Source organism: Chiloscyllium plagiosum, chromosome 12, assembly GCF_004010195.1.
Source record: "Chiloscyllium plagiosum isolate BGI_BamShark_2017 chromosome 12, ASM401019v2, whole genome shotgun sequence".
NCBI classification, from domain to species: Eukaryota; Metazoa; Chordata; class Chondrichthyes; order Orectolobiformes; family Hemiscylliidae; genus Chiloscyllium; species Chiloscyllium plagiosum.
In genome coordinates, this window is record NC_057721.1 from 635,557 (window position 1) to 652,969 (window position 17,413).

At 42.3% G+C, this 17,413-nt stretch overlaps 1 protein-coding gene across 7 annotated transcripts in view; it reads right to left on the reverse strand.

Annotated features, from left to right (window-relative positions):
* The window catches only part of mcf2la (mcf.2 cell line derived transforming sequence-like a), a 235,019-nt gene that overhangs the window by 48,900 nt on the left and 168,706 nt on the right, over nucleotides 1-17,413 (reverse strand). For all 7 annotated transcript variants that reach the window (XM_043700234.1, XM_043700236.1, XM_043700233.1 and 4 more), the window contains 2 exons: nucleotides 16,185-16,300; nucleotides 1,319-1,388 (listed from right to left, as the gene is read on the reverse strand). In XM_043700234.1, coding sequence (XP_043556169.1) covers nucleotides 1,319-1,388; nucleotides 16,185-16,300 — 186 coding nt within the window. The remainder of the gene's footprint in view (nucleotides 1-1,318; nucleotides 1,389-16,184; nucleotides 16,301-17,413) is intronic.

Below are 17,413 nucleotides of genomic sequence, written 5' to 3' on the forward strand. Positions count from 1 at the left end.
CCTGTGCAGACTCGATGGGCCAAATAGCTTATTTCCACACTGTAGGGATTCTGATTCTTCTGATTCCAAGTCAAACAGAAATGGTTATTTGTAGTTGACAAAATACTTTTGCAAGAGACGTTTGTATTCTGGGGTCTTAAAAAGAGTGATTGAATAGATCACAGATACTGAAAATGTGTTGCTGGAACAGCGCAGCAGGTCAGGCAGCATCCAGGGAACAGGAGAATCGACGTTTCGGGCATAAGCCCTTCTTCAGGAAGGCTTATGCCCGAAACGTTGATTCTCCTGTTCCCTGGATGCTGCCTGACCTGCTGCGCTGTTCCAGCAACACATTTTCAGCTCTGATCTCCAGCATCTGCAGACCTCACTTTCTCCTCGAAGATCACAGATGCATAGATTGTAACTTTCTAAAATTCCCTCTGTTCACAAAAATATACCAGCAGATTGGAAAACTGCACACATAACACCATTATTAAAGAAAGGAGGAAACCATTGGCCAGGTAATATCAATAAGGAAATACTGAAGTTGAAAAATAAGGAGATAATGGAGGATATTTAGAAAGACCTAATACAATCTCGCATTGTCATTATGCAATTCTGAAAGGGAATATGACAGTTGGGATAAGTGGGTAATTTTCAGATGTCAAACTGTAAATAGGAGTACCACAGGGATCAGTGTTGGGTTTCAAATATTTACAATTCATATGACTTGCATGAAGGGACTGACTCTATCACATTCAAATTTCCTGAGACTACAAAGATAGGTAGGAAAACAAGTTGTGAGGAGGATACAATAAGTCTACAAAGGGAAACGGACAGGTTAAATGAGTGGGTAAAAAGTACTGGCAGCTGGAATATAATGTGAGGATGCCTATTCTGTTGAAAGAAGGCCTGCAAGAGAGATCAGAAATGGGAAGGGGCACTTTATTTTACATGGAACTGGGAAGGAAAGTTTGCTGGCAAAGCTAGTATTTTCTGAACATATCTAATTGCCTTTGAAAAGTTGGGGGTAAGCTGCCTTCTTGAACTGCTCCATCTGATACAGAGCTAGAGGAAGTACAGGATGAGAGTGTAGGGGAGTGAAAGTGAAAGAAGGATAGGAATATGAAGATAAGTGTCAGGTTGGTAATGGGAGATGGAATGGAAATGGGTTGGATGCAGACACATTTATGATGAGGGTATAATTTCAAAACAGTGTAGTGAACTTGTGCTGTCTGTACTAAAACTTATAACCAGCTGAAACTAGTCCTACGCCTGACAGTGATAATGTTTAGAAGTATTGATGCAATAAAGCACAACTCAAATTGACTTTACATACCCGATCCAAGAAACACCGTCCCACCAACTCTGGACAGTCTATGTAATTTTCCAATTCCCTCAGGAATATCCTATGGAAAAAGAAGGAAACACACTCTCAGGTTCGAGTTTTATAATTATCGGAATAATAACAACCAAGCTTGAATCATCTTTGGAGGCTGTGGGCACACACTTATTCTGATATTCTTGGTCACCTTGACAATATCAATATCTGCTATTTACTGATAAAGAGTATATATGTTGGATAGGGATCCTCTGCACTGGCATTTCCTGATACCTGGGTTGAGGGAATTATGAGAAAAGGTTGTACATGTTAAGCCTGTATCTATTGAACTTTAAAAGAATACCGGAGACATACAAGATCCTGAAGTCACTTGACAGGATGGATGCTGAACGTATGTTTGCTCTTGTGGGAGAGAATAGAATCAGGGGACACAGTTCAAAAATCAGGGTCTCCATTTAGAACTGAGATAAAGAGATGTTTCTCTCAGGGGGTCATGAGTCTTTGGACCTCACTTCCCCAGAGAGGTGTGGCTGGAGGTTTATTGAATACTTTTAAATCAGAGGTCACCAACAGATTCTTGACTAACAAAGTCAATGGTTATTGTGGGTAGATGGAAATGGAGAGTTGAGCCTATAGACAGATCAGCCCTGTTCTTGTTGAATGGTGGTGTAAACAAGAGGAGTCAAATGGCATTGTCCTGCTCCTAATTCATATGTTCCTCATTTCTCCAGTTCAATAACATAGCATGCATTTATATAATGTCTTCCATAAATTCCCAATGTATTAAATATTTCCAGCATTCACTGTGTTTTGCTTTGATACAAACATATTAAAGCAGCCAAATAAAAACTTTTGAAGTGTAGTCACTGTTATAATGTAGGACACAGTCAATTTGCAGACATGTAGCAACAATGACATTAAAACAAAAGTTACTCTGTGTTATTGATGGAGTGTTAGGGATAAATATTTACAGGATACAAATGACAACTCTCAACCTCTTCTTTGAGCACTACCCAGAGATCTTTCTATCCAGAGAGTAATATCTGATCAGAGAAACAGCACCTCATTAGTGCAGGACTGTTCAATACTGCATTGTAAGTTGTCAACTTAATATTTACACGCAAAGCTCTGAAGTGCTTTTAGTAAAGGTGAAAGAGGAAAGCCAAGGAAGTACAGACCAGTTAGCATAATATCTGTAGTGGGGAAATTGTTGGAGTCTATAAATCAAGAATAAGGTAGCTGAACACCTCAAATTTTCAGTTAATCAAGCAGAGCCAGCATGGATTTGTGACAGGTAGACCATACCTGACAAACCTCCGAATTTTTTTTTGAAGAGGTGACCGAGATAGTGGACAGAGAAATGTATATGGATGTTGTTTATATGGATTTCCAGAACATATTTGAAGTTCCACGTAAGAGGTTGTTAACTAAGGTAGAAGCCTGTCAGAATTGAAGGCAACATAGCTGGGAAATGGGTTGAGTGGCTAGAAAGTAGGGATAATGTGTAAATTCTTGAATGGACAGGATGTGACCAGTGGTGTCCCACAGGATCTCCCACAGAGCCCCATTATTCACGATATTTATTGACTTGATTAATTGCATCCAGATTTGCTGACGACATAATATTAGATTAGATTACTTAGTGTGGAAACAGGCCCTTTGGCCCAACAAGACACTGGGAGAATGTACAAACTCCACTCAGTCAGTCAGTCAGCTGAGGCGGGAATTGAACCCGGGTCTCTGGCGCTGTGAGGCAGCAGTGCTAACCACTGTGCCACCCACAAGGTGGCATTGTAGACCATGTAATTGATAACATAAAATTACAAAGGGATATTGACAGTCCATGAGAATGGGCAAAAACTTGACAGACAGATTTCAATGCAAGCAAATGTGAGGTTATCCATTTTGTACAAAAAAGGATAGATCAGGATACTTTATAGCTAGTATGAAGTTAAGTGCAGTGGATATCCAAAGAGACTTGGTGGTTCAGGTGCATCGATATTTAAAATAACATGAACAGGGGCAGAAAATAATCAAGAAAGTTAATGGAATGTTGGCCTTTATATCTAGTGGACTGGAACAGAAGAATGGGAGAAAGTGAGAACTGCAGATGCTGGAGATCAGTCAAAAAGTGTGGCACTGGAAAAGCACAGCAGGTCAGGCAGCATCCAAGGAGCAGGAGAGTCGATGTTTCAGGTAGAAGCCCTTCATCAGGAATTGGGGGGGGAAAGAAGGTTCCACATGGTTGAAGGGTCTCAACTCAAGGCAGAAGATGTGACATTCTTCCTCTCGTCATTGGGTGGCTTGCATTTGGCAGTGAAGGTGGCCCAGGACTTGTATGTTCTTGGTGGAGTGGGAAGGAGAGTTGAACTGGTTAGCCACAGGGCAGTGGGGTTGTTGGTGCATGTGTCCCAGAGATGTTCCCTGAAACATTCCACAAATTGGCAACCTGTCTTCCCCATGTAGAGGAGACCACATCAAGAACAATGGACATAGTAGATGAGGTGAATGGATTTGCAAAGATTGTTTGGGAAGTTTGTGAGAAGATTTGTAGCTCAAGCGCTCGTTGTTGTGATTCTGTTCGCCGAGCTGGGAATTTGTTTCGTCCCCTGTCTAGGTGACATCCTCAGTGCTTGGGAGCCTCCTGTGAAGCGCTTCTGTGATCTTTCCTCCACCATTTGTAGTGGTTTGAATCTGCCGCTTCCGGTTGTCAGTTCCAGCTGTCCGATGCAGTGGTCGGTATATTGATCGATGTGCTTATTGATAGAATCTGTGGATGAGTGCCATGCCTCTAGGAATTCCCTGGCCGTTCTCTGTTTGACTTGTTCTATAATAGTAGTGTTGTCCCAGTCGAATTCATGTTGCTTGTCGTCTGTGTGTGTGGCTACTAAGGATAGTTGGTCGTGTCGTTTCGTGGCTAGTTGGTGTTCATGGATGCGGATAGTTAGCTGTCTTCCTGTTTGTCCTATGTAGTGTTTTGTACAGTCCGTGCATGGGATTTTGTACACTACATTAGTTTTGCTCATGCTGGGTATTGGGTCCTTCGTTCTGGTGAGTTGTTGTCGAGAGTGGCTGTTGGTTTGTGTGCTGTTATGAGTCCTAGTGGTCGCAGTAGTCTGGCTGTCAGTTCGGAAATGCTCTTGATGTATGGTAGCCATCAAATATCTCTCTGGTGGTGGGGTCTTATTGTCCGTGGTGGAAATGGAGGAGGGTAATACGCTGTATCCAAACATTAGTGGAGTGGAAGGCAGTTGGACAGGTGAGGTTCAAGGGCAGAGGTGCAGAAAGTGGAGGAAATGCACTACAGGGAATTGATGATCACACGGGAGAGGAAATTGCAGTGCTTGAAATAGGAGGCCATCTTTAATGTCCTGGAGTTGAATTGGTCCTCCTGGGAGCAGATGCAATGGAGGCAGAGGAACTGGGAGGAAAAGATCACGTTTTTACAGGGGGGGGGTGGAAGGAGATGTGGTCTAGGTAGCTGTGGGAGTCAATGGGCTTGAAATAGATGTCAGTGTTGAGTCGGTTGCCGGAGATGGAGACTGAGGGGTCCAGCAAGGACCAGAAGGTGTCCGAAATGGTCCAGGTGAACTTAAGGTCAGGGTGGAACATGTTAGTGAAGTTGATGAACTGTTCAACCTCCCTGTGAGAGCATAAAGCGGCACCAATACAGTCAATGTAGTGGAGAAAAAGGTGGGGGATGGTGCCAGTGTAACTGTGGAAGATGGAGTGTTCCACATATTCTATGAAGAGGCAGGCATAGCTGAGACCTATGCATGTGCCCATGGCTATCCCTTTCATCTGAAGGATATAGGAGGATTCGAAGGAGAAGTTGTTGAGGATAAAGACCAGTTCCACCAATCGAACAAGTGAGTTGGTGGAAGGATACTGGTTGGGCTAGAGGGAGAGGAAGAAACGGAGGGAGTATGTTGGAGGCGGGAGAAGGGGTCCTCGGAGGGTGGGTGAGAATCAAGATTGAATACGAAAGCACTAAGGTGTAGGCAGTGGAAGAAAAGTTGGATGTGGCGACATGTATGGAATTAATTGACCTGGGAGCATAGTAGGCTGAAGGTGAGACCTTTTACTGAGGACTGAAGGATGCAGAATTCATGCTGCAGTTTTGCAAAGGCTTAGGTAAGCCTCACTTGGAGAACTGTGAGCAAATCTGGATAATACATCTCAAGAAGGATATGTTAGCCTTGGAGGGAGTACACTATAGATTTATAAGAAATGTACCTGGACTTCAGAGGTGAAGTTATGAGGAGAGATTATACAAATTATACCTGTTTCATTTCAACTTTAGAAGGTTAAGGAGGGATCTGATAAGTCTTAAAGATATTAACATGGAAAGACAAGCAAGATAAGGATAAACTACTTTCACTAGTTGGGAATAAGGATGCATTTCTACACACACAGATAGATCTTTGAAACTCTCTTTCACAAAGGCAGTGGATGTTGGATCAGTTATTAATATTAAATCTGAGATAGCAGAAATTTTGTTAAGCAAACGTATGAAGGGATATACGCTAAAGGCAGATATACAGAGTTAGACCACAGATCAGGGAGAAAATGAGGACTGCAGATGCTGGAGGTCAGAGTAAAGAGTGGTGCTGGAAAAGCACAGTAGGTCAGGCAGCATCCGAGAAGCAGGAGAATCAACGTTTTGGGCATAAGCCCCTCATCAGGATTGAGGCTTATGGGCTGGGGGGCTGAGAGATAAATGGGAGGAGGGGTGGGGCTGAGGGGAAGGTAGCTGAGAATGCGATAGGGAGATGAAGGTGGGGGAGGTGGTGATAGGTCAGAGAAAAGGATGGAATGGATAGATGGGAAAAACAATGGACAAGTCAAGAGGGCGGTGCCGAGTTGGAGACTTGGGATTGAGGTGAAATGGGGAAATGAGGAAACTGGTGAAATCCACATTAAACCAGTGTGGTTGCAACGTCCCAAGGCAGACGATGAGGTATTCTTCTTCCAGGCGTCGGGTGGAGGTAGGGTTTGGTGCCACCTGCAAGTCCTTGGTGGAGCGAGAGGGGAAGTTGAAGTGTTCCACCACAAGGCAGTGGGGTTGGTTGGTATGGGCATCCCTGAGATGTTCTCTGAAACAATCTGCAAGTTGGCATCCTGTCACCCCGATGTAGAGATCACATTGGATGCAACAGATACAGTAGCTGAAATTGTTGGAAGTACAGGTAAATGTATGTCAAATGTAGAAGGATCCCTCATCCAACTGACTGAACTGATCCTCACCCTTTACAACTCCTCCTTTCAATCCTCCTACTTCCTTGAAACCAAAGGGGTAGCCATGGGCACCTGCATGGGCCCCAGCTATGCCTGCCTCTGTTGGGTACATGGAACAATCCAACTTCCACTGCTGTACCAGCACCATACCCCATTTTTTTCCTCTGCTACATCGATGATTGTATTGGCGCTACCTCGTGCTCCCACCAGGAGGTTGAACAGTTCATCAACTTCACTAACGCCTTACACCCTTAAAGTTAAAAATCACACAACACCAGATTATAGTCCAACAGGTTTAAATTGGAAGCACACTAGCTTTTGGAGCGCTGCTGTTGGACTATAACCTGGTGTTGTGTGATTTTTAACTTTGCGCACCCCAGTCCAACACCGGCATCTCCAAATCATGACCTTACACCCTGACCTCAAATACACCTGGACCATCTCAAACACCACCGTCCCCTTCCTGGACCTCTCAGTCTCCATCTCTGGTGACCAACTAACCGTGGATATTTACTACACAGCCACCCACTCCCATAGTTACCTGGACCTCACCTCCTCCAACCTTGCCTCCTGTAAAAATTCTATCCCTTATTCCCAACTCCTCTGCCTCCACTGCATCTCTTCCCAGGAGGACCAGTTCTACCATAGAAAATCCCAGATGGCCACCTTCTTCAAAGACCACAATTTCTTCTCCCACACGGTTGATGATGCCTTCCAATGCATCTCCTCCATTTCCTACCCGTCCGCCCTTGAACCCCAACCGTTCCAACGCAACAAGGTCAGACTCCCCCTGGTCCCCACCTTCCATCCCACCAACCTCCGTATACATTGAATCATCTTCCGCCACCTACAAAAAGACCCCACCACTAGGAATATATTTCCCTCCCCACCCCTACCAGCATTTTGGTCAGACCATTCCCTCCATGACTCCCTTGTCAGATCCACCTCCTGACCCGCCCACACCCCATTCCTGGCACCTTCTTCTGCCATTGCAAGAAGTGCAAAACCTGCACCCATGCTTCCTCCCTCACCTCTGTCCAAGGCCTCAAAGGATCCTTTCACATCTGACGGAAATTTACCTGTACTTCCACCAAAATCATCCACTGTATCCATTGACCTGATGTGGTCTCCTCTACATCAGGGAGGCAAGATGCCAACTTGCGAATCATTTCAGAGAACATCTCTGGGACACATGCACCACCCAACACCACCGCCCCGTGGCTGAACAGTTCAACTCCCCCTCCCACTTTACCAAGGACATGCAGGTCCTGGGCTTCCTCCATCACCAAACTCTAACCACCTGGCACCTGGTGGAAGAACACCACATCTTCCATCTTGGGACCATGCAACCACATGGGTTTAATGTAGATTTCACCAGTTTTCTCATTTCCCATCCCCCAGCTTATACCAGTCTCAAACCTCTAACTCGGAACTGCCCTCTTGGCCTGTCTTTTCCATTTTTTTTTAAGATTACATTACAGCGTGGAAACAGGCCCTTCGGCCCAACAAGCCAACACCGACCCGCCGAAGCGCAACCCACCCATACCCCTATATTTACCCCTTACCTAACACTACGGCCAATTCACCTGACCTGCACATCTTTGGACTGTGGGAGGAAACCGGAGCACCCGGAGGAAACCCACGCAGACACGGGGAGAACGTGCAAACTCCACACAGTCAGTCGCCTGAGGTGGGAGTTGAACCCGGGTCTCAGGCGCTGTGAGGCAGCAGTGCTAACCACTGTGCCACCGTGCCGTATCCACTCTACCACCATGCCGTATCCACTCTACCTGCTTCTCCAACCTTTCGCCTTCTCCCCCACCTTCATCTATCTACTGCATTCTCAGCTACCTTCCCCCCAGCCCCACTCCCCCTCCCATTTATCTCTCAGTCCCCTGCCGACAAGCCTAATTTCTGATGAGGGGCTTATGCCTGAAATGTCGATTCTCCTGCTCCTCAGATGCTGCCTGACCTGCTGTGCTTTTCCAGCACCACATTAGAACACAGATCAGTCATGATCACATTGAATTATAGTTTTCCAATCCAAAACAGACAATTCCTGTATGTTAGAAACTCTGCAAAGTTATTGTTAGGCTGTCTGTAATGGGCTCCCCAACCTCCCTCAAATAGAAATAGTCAGATCCTAGGGATTTGTCACTCTTAATTCCATTAATTTCCTCATTACCAATGTTTAACTTATGTTAATTGTATTCAATCCCTATCCTCAGTCTACTATTAACGTCCTTGCAAATTCTAGCAAGCTATCCTCCTTTGCTACTGTATGTACAGAGGCAAAGTAAGGAGTCATCATGTCTGCCATTTTCCCCAACTGTTATTGACAATATCCCTATTTTCAGTCTTTAGTGGACCAACATTGCTCCTGACCACCGCTTTCTTTTTATGTAGCTCTTCTTCCTTTCATAATCCCTTTTATTAGCTCTTATATGCTGCTATGTAGCTCTAATCAGGTCATAATATCATTCCCTTTCAGCAAAATCTGTGCTTTTCTTTGCATTTTGCAAGTCCTTTCAATCAGTTTGTGCAGTCCCTTATCTCCTTAGTGGTCCATGGCAGTTTTTTTCTGTGAAGATGAGCTTTACCCTGTCATGGGTACAAACTGGTTTTGTTTGGGTTAAATGTTTCTGTTAACATATTTCACTGTTCTTCAGTTGATTTACCCATTAACAAATTTTCCCAGTTTATTATGGATAGTCTCTGTCTCATCTCAAAGTTAGTCTTACCTAAATTTAAAACTTTAGTAGCTGATTCATGCTTTTCACTTTCAAACACTACATTAAATTAGATCATGTACAGGCACAATTAGATTACTAATTAAACCTAGGTCATTACTCATTACTAAATCCAACATTGCTTGCCCCCTTTTTGCATCTAGTACATACTGCTCTAGGAAACTATACCAGACACATCTCAGAAATTCACTAACAGATTGCAAGAGGTAGACGAGCACCTGTCAGAAAGGTAAAGTTAAAATCCCCCATTAATACTACTCCGGCTTTTCTACTTGGCTAATTTCTGTACTTAGACAATCTAGCACTTCAGAGCTATTAGGGTTCCATGCACAACACCTATTATAGTTAAAATCTTTTTGCTGTTTTTCAGTTCCATCCACGTGGTCTCCATTGAATGCTTTCCCCTCATTATACCTTCTCTTACTGTTAAAGAAATTTTCTTTCTAATCAGTAAGGCTACTCCATCTCCTCTGCCACTTTTCCCTCCCGTCCCGTAAACATTAAACCTGGCACATTTTAGTTCCCAGTCCCAACAAGCCTGCTAGGCAGCTATTCTTCAGTAATGGCTCCTATATCATCTTCAATTTGAATTTGTGCCTGCAGCTCATTTATTTTGTTCCTTACACTGCAAAACCTTGCTTAATAGAAAATTGCCTAACAGAAATAATTGGGCCAATGGGAAAAGTGGGGTTGGGGCAGACCAGCAAAGAATATTACTCACCCAAACATCTAATGCAAAGTATCACACAGCCTGAACGAAGTTGAACTCATATTTATTAGCAAAACAAAACTAAATTTAACAGTACATTTAAAAAACATAAGAAAGCTGCTCTCTGTACAGTACCTCTCACAGAAAGCTGCTCTGTTGGTAACTGACATTGGTGCACACACAGAACGGCACTGACACTGTGTGCACAGAACAGCTCGAAGACTTTAGTGTGGACATCAACAGATGCACAGAATGGCACAAACACCAGCATTAACATCATGCATGAATGGACATCGGCGCATGCATAGAATGGCACTGAGATTTTGGCGCATGAGCAGAATGAAGCTGCAGATCAATCCCTGCTGGAATGGCACTATTGCCAATGGAGGGAAGCATTCTCCAAAGTACCGTTCCCTAATTCTTCAGTAATGTTATAGCCAAATCCTGCTGCCAAAATGCATGTTATTCTGGAACTAACTGTAGAACTCTTCTTTGGGTCAAACGCTCTATTCATCTGTTTATTATTTCTCTCCTTTGGTTTAATCATTAAGCCTGTACCTGTCATACCTGAAGTGGGATTCCTAACTGTACCTTTATCTTTGTCCTGTTACTTGATTTTGAAACTGCTCAGACTTCCCCGGAGACTCCCAACCTCTCTACGAGTTTAAAGTTCTTGTGACCACCATATTTAGCCTTTCTGCTAGGACACTGATCCCAGGTCAGTTCAGGTGGAGTTCAGTGCAATGGTATATTTTTAGTCCCAATATTGATGCAGTGCCACATGAAAAGTAATCCTTTATTCCCAAATCATTCCTTTAACCACACATTTCCAACCCTAATTTCCTTATCTATGTTGCTTTGCACGGGGCTTGGTTAGTAATCCAAAGATTATAACCCTCAAAGTTCTGTTCTTTAACCTCCCTGATTTTTCCCCAAACAGAACCTCTTGCCTACTGTTGCATCCATTGTTGGTTCCAACATGGACCACAACAATTAGACACTTTCCCTCTCACTCCATTATCCTTTCAAGCCAGTTCAAGGTGTCCTTTACCTTGGTATCAGGTAGGCAACACATCATATGAACTCTCTATCCTGCTTACAAAGGATGCTAACCGTACCCCTTATTGTATAGAACTCCCTACCCTTATCACTTTTCCTTTTTATCTATCATAGATAATCACTTAGCAATGATACTTATGTTGTCACAATTCACCGAGAAAACGTGCTGATACACTCAAGCCCCACTACTCCCCAGGTGTCACGAAAATTAAACATGTTAAAGTATTCAAAGTTTTCTGGTTTACCTGTCTGATGGACTTGGGTTAATAGAAAACCTGACCAGGTTTCTTTAATTAACAAGAAACTATTAGTTGTTACAAGGAACATAATTCTAACCACAGAAAAACAATATGTATCATCACCTTGTAACTCTGCTACCTTAAGCTCTTCCTAAACCCCTACACACAGAAGCAGGCAAACAAACATGGATGTTATGGATGGAGGGAAAAACACTAGGGACATAGTTCATAGCACCAGTCCACAGGATGTGATGAGGTGCTCATTTTGCTCCTTTCATGTCCTTCTGACAGGTGAAGTCTGGAAGACTAGAGGGTAGCGAATGTTGTGGCCTTATTCAAGAAGGGCTGCAAAGAAAAACCAGAACTATAGACCAGTAAGCCTAACATCTGTGGTGGGTAAGATTCTGAGAGATAAGGTTTTTGTGCATTTGGAAAACAGGGTTTTATTAGGAGCAGTCAGCACGGCTTTGTGCGTGGGAGATCATGCCTCTCAAATTTGTTACAGTGCTTTGATGAAGTGACCAGGAAAGTGCATGTAGTCTATGTGGATTTCAGTAAGGTCTTTGATAACGTTCCACGTGGTAGGCTGCTCTGGAACGTTAGATTTCACTAATAGCAAATTGGATGCAAAATTGGCTTGCTGGTAAGGAAGCGGAGGGTAGTAGTGGAAGGATACTTGCCAAACTGAAGGTCTGTGACTGGTGGAGTTCCTTAGGGGTTAGTGTTGGGCCCATTGCTGTTTGTTATCTATATCAACGATTTGGATGAGAATGTACAAGGCATGATTAGTAATTTTGCAAACAACACTAAAATTGGCAGTATTGTGGACATTGAAGAAGGTAATCAGAAATCACCCTACTATCTTGATCAGCTGGAGAAGTGGGCCAAGAAATGGCAAATGGAGTTTAATATAGATAAGTGTGAGGTCTTGAATTTTGGAAAGTCAAATCAAGGTTGGAGTTTCATGCTGAATGGTAAGGTTTTAAAGAGTGCAGTTGAACAAAATGACCTTGGAGTTCAGGTGCATGGTACTCTGAAAGTGGAGTTGCAGATACACAGGGCAATGAAGGCGACTTTGGGCACACTGGCCTTCATCAGTCAGGGACTGAGTATCAAAGTTAGGAAATTACGTGCAGTTGTACATGATGTTGCCGAGGCCACAAGTGAAATGTTGTGTACAGTTTTGGTCACCTGGTTATAGGAAGGATGTTATTAAACTGGAAAGATTGCAGAAGAAATTTACAAGGATGTTGCCAGGACTAATGGTCTGACTTATACGGAGAGGTTGGTCAAGCTCAGACATTTTTCTTTAGAGCGTAGGAGATTTAAGGGGGATCTTATAGAAACATATAAGATCATGAGCCACGTGGATAGGGTGAATGCACTCATTCTTTTTCCCAGGGTTGTGGAATCACAGACTAGCAGTCATCAGCTTAAGGTTAGAGGGGAAAGAATAAAAGTGAACCTGAGGGGCAACGATTTACAAAGAGGGCAGAATGCATATGGAATGAGCTGCCAGCAGAAGTTGTTGAGCTGAGTACATTAACAACATTTAAAAGGTATTTGGACAAACATATGGATAGCAAAGATTTAGACGGATATGGCCATGTGCAGGGAAATGGTGTTAGCATAGGTGGACATTTTGGTCGGCATGGACCAGTTTAGGCCAAAGAGTCTGTCTCCCTGCTGTAGGAGTCTATGATTCTCTGATCTCTAAATTCTACATTTCCAGACTTTGCAGTTCTCTGAAGACTGAAGGCGGTTGACACACTAATTTGTTTATGTTTCAGTCACTGGTTATAGCTAACAGCTTATAGGTAATCTGTCCTACCATTTGCTATCTTTCAGTTTTGGTTATTTTACTGCAGGGAAATTAAAAAGGAGAGACGTTGCCCATTGCAGTCTGGAGACCTTTTGCCTCTACAATTGTTCAAACACACTCTGTCTACCCACTCAGGAGTCAGAAGTAAGTGGTCTCTAATTTGGATATTGGAGTGAGAAGGGAAGTATCCATATGTGTCCTTGTTGGGACCAAAAACATAGACAACATTAGGCAATAGTCCTGTTTGGGGAATAGCAAGAAAATTAAAGAACAGGATACTAATTAAGCTGATGACTATGATCTCTACCACTGACCATAATTGAAAATGCAATCATTAGCCTGTATCTGAGTAAAGCTCACTCTGAACAGACAAACACACACCCATGCTGCTGCTGCTGGGTCTCAAACATCTATCTCACTCCTTGAACAAAGCCAACAACGTAAACATAACACACAATGAGTTTCAGTAACTCTGTTTTAAAACTGCAGCAAGTCCTTCAATAGTCCTTGGTTTAAAGCAGTCATTTTTCAATTTTGGTCCTCAATCCAAAAAGATTTTAAAAATAAAAAGATGAGATTTACAATGTCGCATGATTATGTACAGAACTGGAAGCACTGAAATGCTTTATCAAGGTAGTGAGAGAATGTGTATATATATATAGATTGAGGTGTAAGTAAAGAACTATTGTAGAAGGTTCCATGGATTCAAGTAGCAATACTTAGGGAGACTTAGCCAACCAATACTCAAGATGGATTCAGGCAAACCATCTACACAATCACAGCAGAGGCAGGGATAGAATCACTCAAATGAATTTACTCAACACAACAATGATCTGTAGTTTGCAAATGAGCAGTTTATGAGATTCACATATCTCTTTGTTCTTCTTTGCATGGTTTCCTCTGTTATGGTCATTATCTGTGATATTGAGCTATAGCTTCTAGGACAGAGGTGGAAGTCATATTCTTAATCTCCCATTGATTGATAATTGTGATAGTAATCAGATCTTTAATGGTGATGATCTGTAGCTTAAATCGTGTAAGACAGAACTTTTAATCTTTTACAATAATACTTTGACAGTACAATTCTCTCTCTGCTTCTCCATTCTGTCCAAAAATGGGGGTGACTGAGCGATATAAATTAATTAATCCGTACCAGTTCTTATTTACTAATAAAGATATATGTTATATAAGATACAAGAGTGAGAAAGTTCTTTTTAAAAAAAGATATAGAGGAGACAGGTTACCAGCACTACAGCCAGGAAAGAGAATGTGGAGAAGAGATCAAAGGACAGCATGAACAATCACAGAAGTAAACACAGCAACCGAGATTATATAGTGTTGAAACAGATCACAGGATAAGGAGAAACTGTAACACATTGATATAATTGAAGAAACCAATTAAATATTGATATGTTTCCCAAAAGAGGAGCAAGAAACATCAACTATCCAGAACACAAATACTCAGAATGGGAGAAGGGATAGGAAGCAGGGGAGGAGCATCGCGAACATGCTAATGTCACTGAACTAGTAATCCAGAATCCTAGGATAATCTTCTGGAGACAAGGGATCGAATCCCACTATGGCAGCTGATGAAATTTGGATTCAATTTTTAAAAAGACTAGAGTTTAAGAAAGCTAGCTAATGGTGACTGTGTAACCTTGTTGACTATTGTAAAAACCCATCTGGTTCACTAATGTCATGTAAGGATGGCAGATTTCCTTCCCTACATGGCCTGACCTACACCTGACCCCAGTCCCACACATGCAGTTGATTCTTAGCTCCCCGCTGAAATGCCTAGCAAGCCATTCAGTTCTATCATAATGAAACAAAATCTACAGATAGGTAAGACATTGATTGGACCACCTGGCATCTTCTAAGACATCGAAATAACAATGGCAAACAGAGTCGTGTTGATGCAAGAAAGGCCTCCTCACTGGAATTTGAGGCAAAATTGTGAGAGTTGTCCTACTGTCTAGTCAAGCAACATAGTTACTTACATAGTTATACTCACAGAATTATTCCTTACAAACAATATTCCAGATACCATGCCTGGGTTTGTTTGTCCCACTGACCGAGGTGGTGGCATAGTGGAATACAATTGAAAAGGGATTGTCCTGGAAGTTCTCAAAATTGACTCCAATTCCTATGAAGTCTCAAGGCACCAGGTCAAGCATGATCAATGAAACTTACTGCTAATTAGACTAAGAGTGGAGAATGAGTGTTCCTCCATGTTGAGCAACACTTGGAAGAACCATTGAGGGTGGCAAGGGCACAGAATGTACTGAGTGGAAGACTTCAACATTCATCACCAAGAATGGCTTGGTAGCACCAAATACTGGCTGGGTCCTAAAGACATATACATAGCAGATAATGAGTGAGAACCAAACAGAGTATAATCTACTCAAGTTAATCTTCACTAATCTAATTATCGCAGATGTATCTGTCCATGACAGTATCAGTAGGAATGACCACCAGACAATCCTTTGGCCTGGATATCCCCCACTCTACTGGCTACTTGCATGCCAAACAGCTGAAGGAGGGACAAGAGACAGGCGAAGCAATCTGACAACAATACAGATCTAAACTCTGTAGTGTTGTTATATTCCGTTGTAATGGTGGTGGACTATTAAACCATGAACAGGGGGTGGAGGCTCCTCACATAAACCTAGATGGTAAAGTGATCCATTTTTCCTTCTTTGCTGAACTCTCATCTGTTGAAGGAATAGGAGAATCCATCCACAATTTGACATGTACAAGACACATCTGCAACCAAATGGGTGCAGTAGGCCCACTGATTATGGTAGGCAACAAGTGTACTCCAATGCCCAAACAAAATGTGGATTGGCCATTTGAGATGCTACAAGCGATTGTGGGAAAGCAGGCCATGGGCACCAAATACCTGACCATGACAACAGTTTAACATTTGAGATGCACACATGGGGTTGTAGGTGTCAGTGACTCCAATGTAAATGTGGCTCCTGCTGATCCAACAAATCCTTGAGGCCTATGCATCTCAGGGCAATACCTGGTCATATAATGCTTATACCTGTTATGGAAGTCATAGATTTCAGACATATTTCCAAATAGTACATCTTTTTTCTTCTGCAGAACCACTGGAATGAATGGAATCATTGAGGGATTTTCCATCTCAGCAGCATACCCCTAGAAGAAAGGAACAATGCAATAAAAATAAAATCACTTAACATTGACCAGTGGAAGAGACTTGCATCAAACAACTAATAATTAGAGCCTCTTCAATTTATTCTTACCATTTCATTTGGGTAGTTTTAATTATGACAATTATGTCAGGATTACTGAGATTTGCTTCAACGTTCCTATACAATCTCTTTTGAGCAAGATTATGGGCAGATTACCTTGGCTGAGAATTGATGTGAAAGATAAAATGCAACATCCCTTTATCAGTGAAACCATTTTGTACAAATATCAGCATAATTCAGGAGCTAGCTAAGCCATTTGAAGAATCATAAAAACATATTAAATAGGAATAGTAGGAGGCTATTCAGTCCCTTGGATCTGACCTGCTATTCAATAACATCACAGCTGACATTGTAAGCTTAAATTCCACTTTCCTGCCTGAACCCAATGAGTCTCAATGCTCAAAATCTAAAACAAAATCTAACTCAACACTGAATATATTCAACAAATTAAAGATATGGGCATCAAGCATCCTCATTGTATAATCAGATTAATGATATCTTGCAATGAGAAATTCATCCTCATCTCAGTTTTAAATCCCATTATTTTGGAACTGCACTCCTTATTCTAGATTCCCTTAGGAGGGGAAACATCAAGTATAGGTATGCCTCCTTCAACCTTTCTTCATAATAATATGCCTTCCTAAGTTACCTCCACATTAACTATTTCTGATTCATGTACATGAACACCAGAGCATTTTACAGACATTCTCCATTTAAATGATCATCTCATCAAAATGGGCAACATCACATTATCCATCATTATGTTTCATCAACTAAATTTCTGCCAACAGAGTCTATTTGTATTCTTTTACTAATTGTGTCCTCCTCAAAATTTGCTTTCCCCCCATCTTTCCATCAACAACAGATATGGTTATAATCGTCAACTCATTCATCTAAGTCATTAATACAGATTATAAATGGGTGTCGAGATTAGAGTGGTGCTAGAAAAGCACAGCAGGTCAGGCAGCTTCCGAGGAGCAGGAAAATCGACATTTCTGTCAAAAGCCCTTCATCAGGAATGGAGGCAGGGAGCCTCCAGGGTGGAGAGATAAATTGG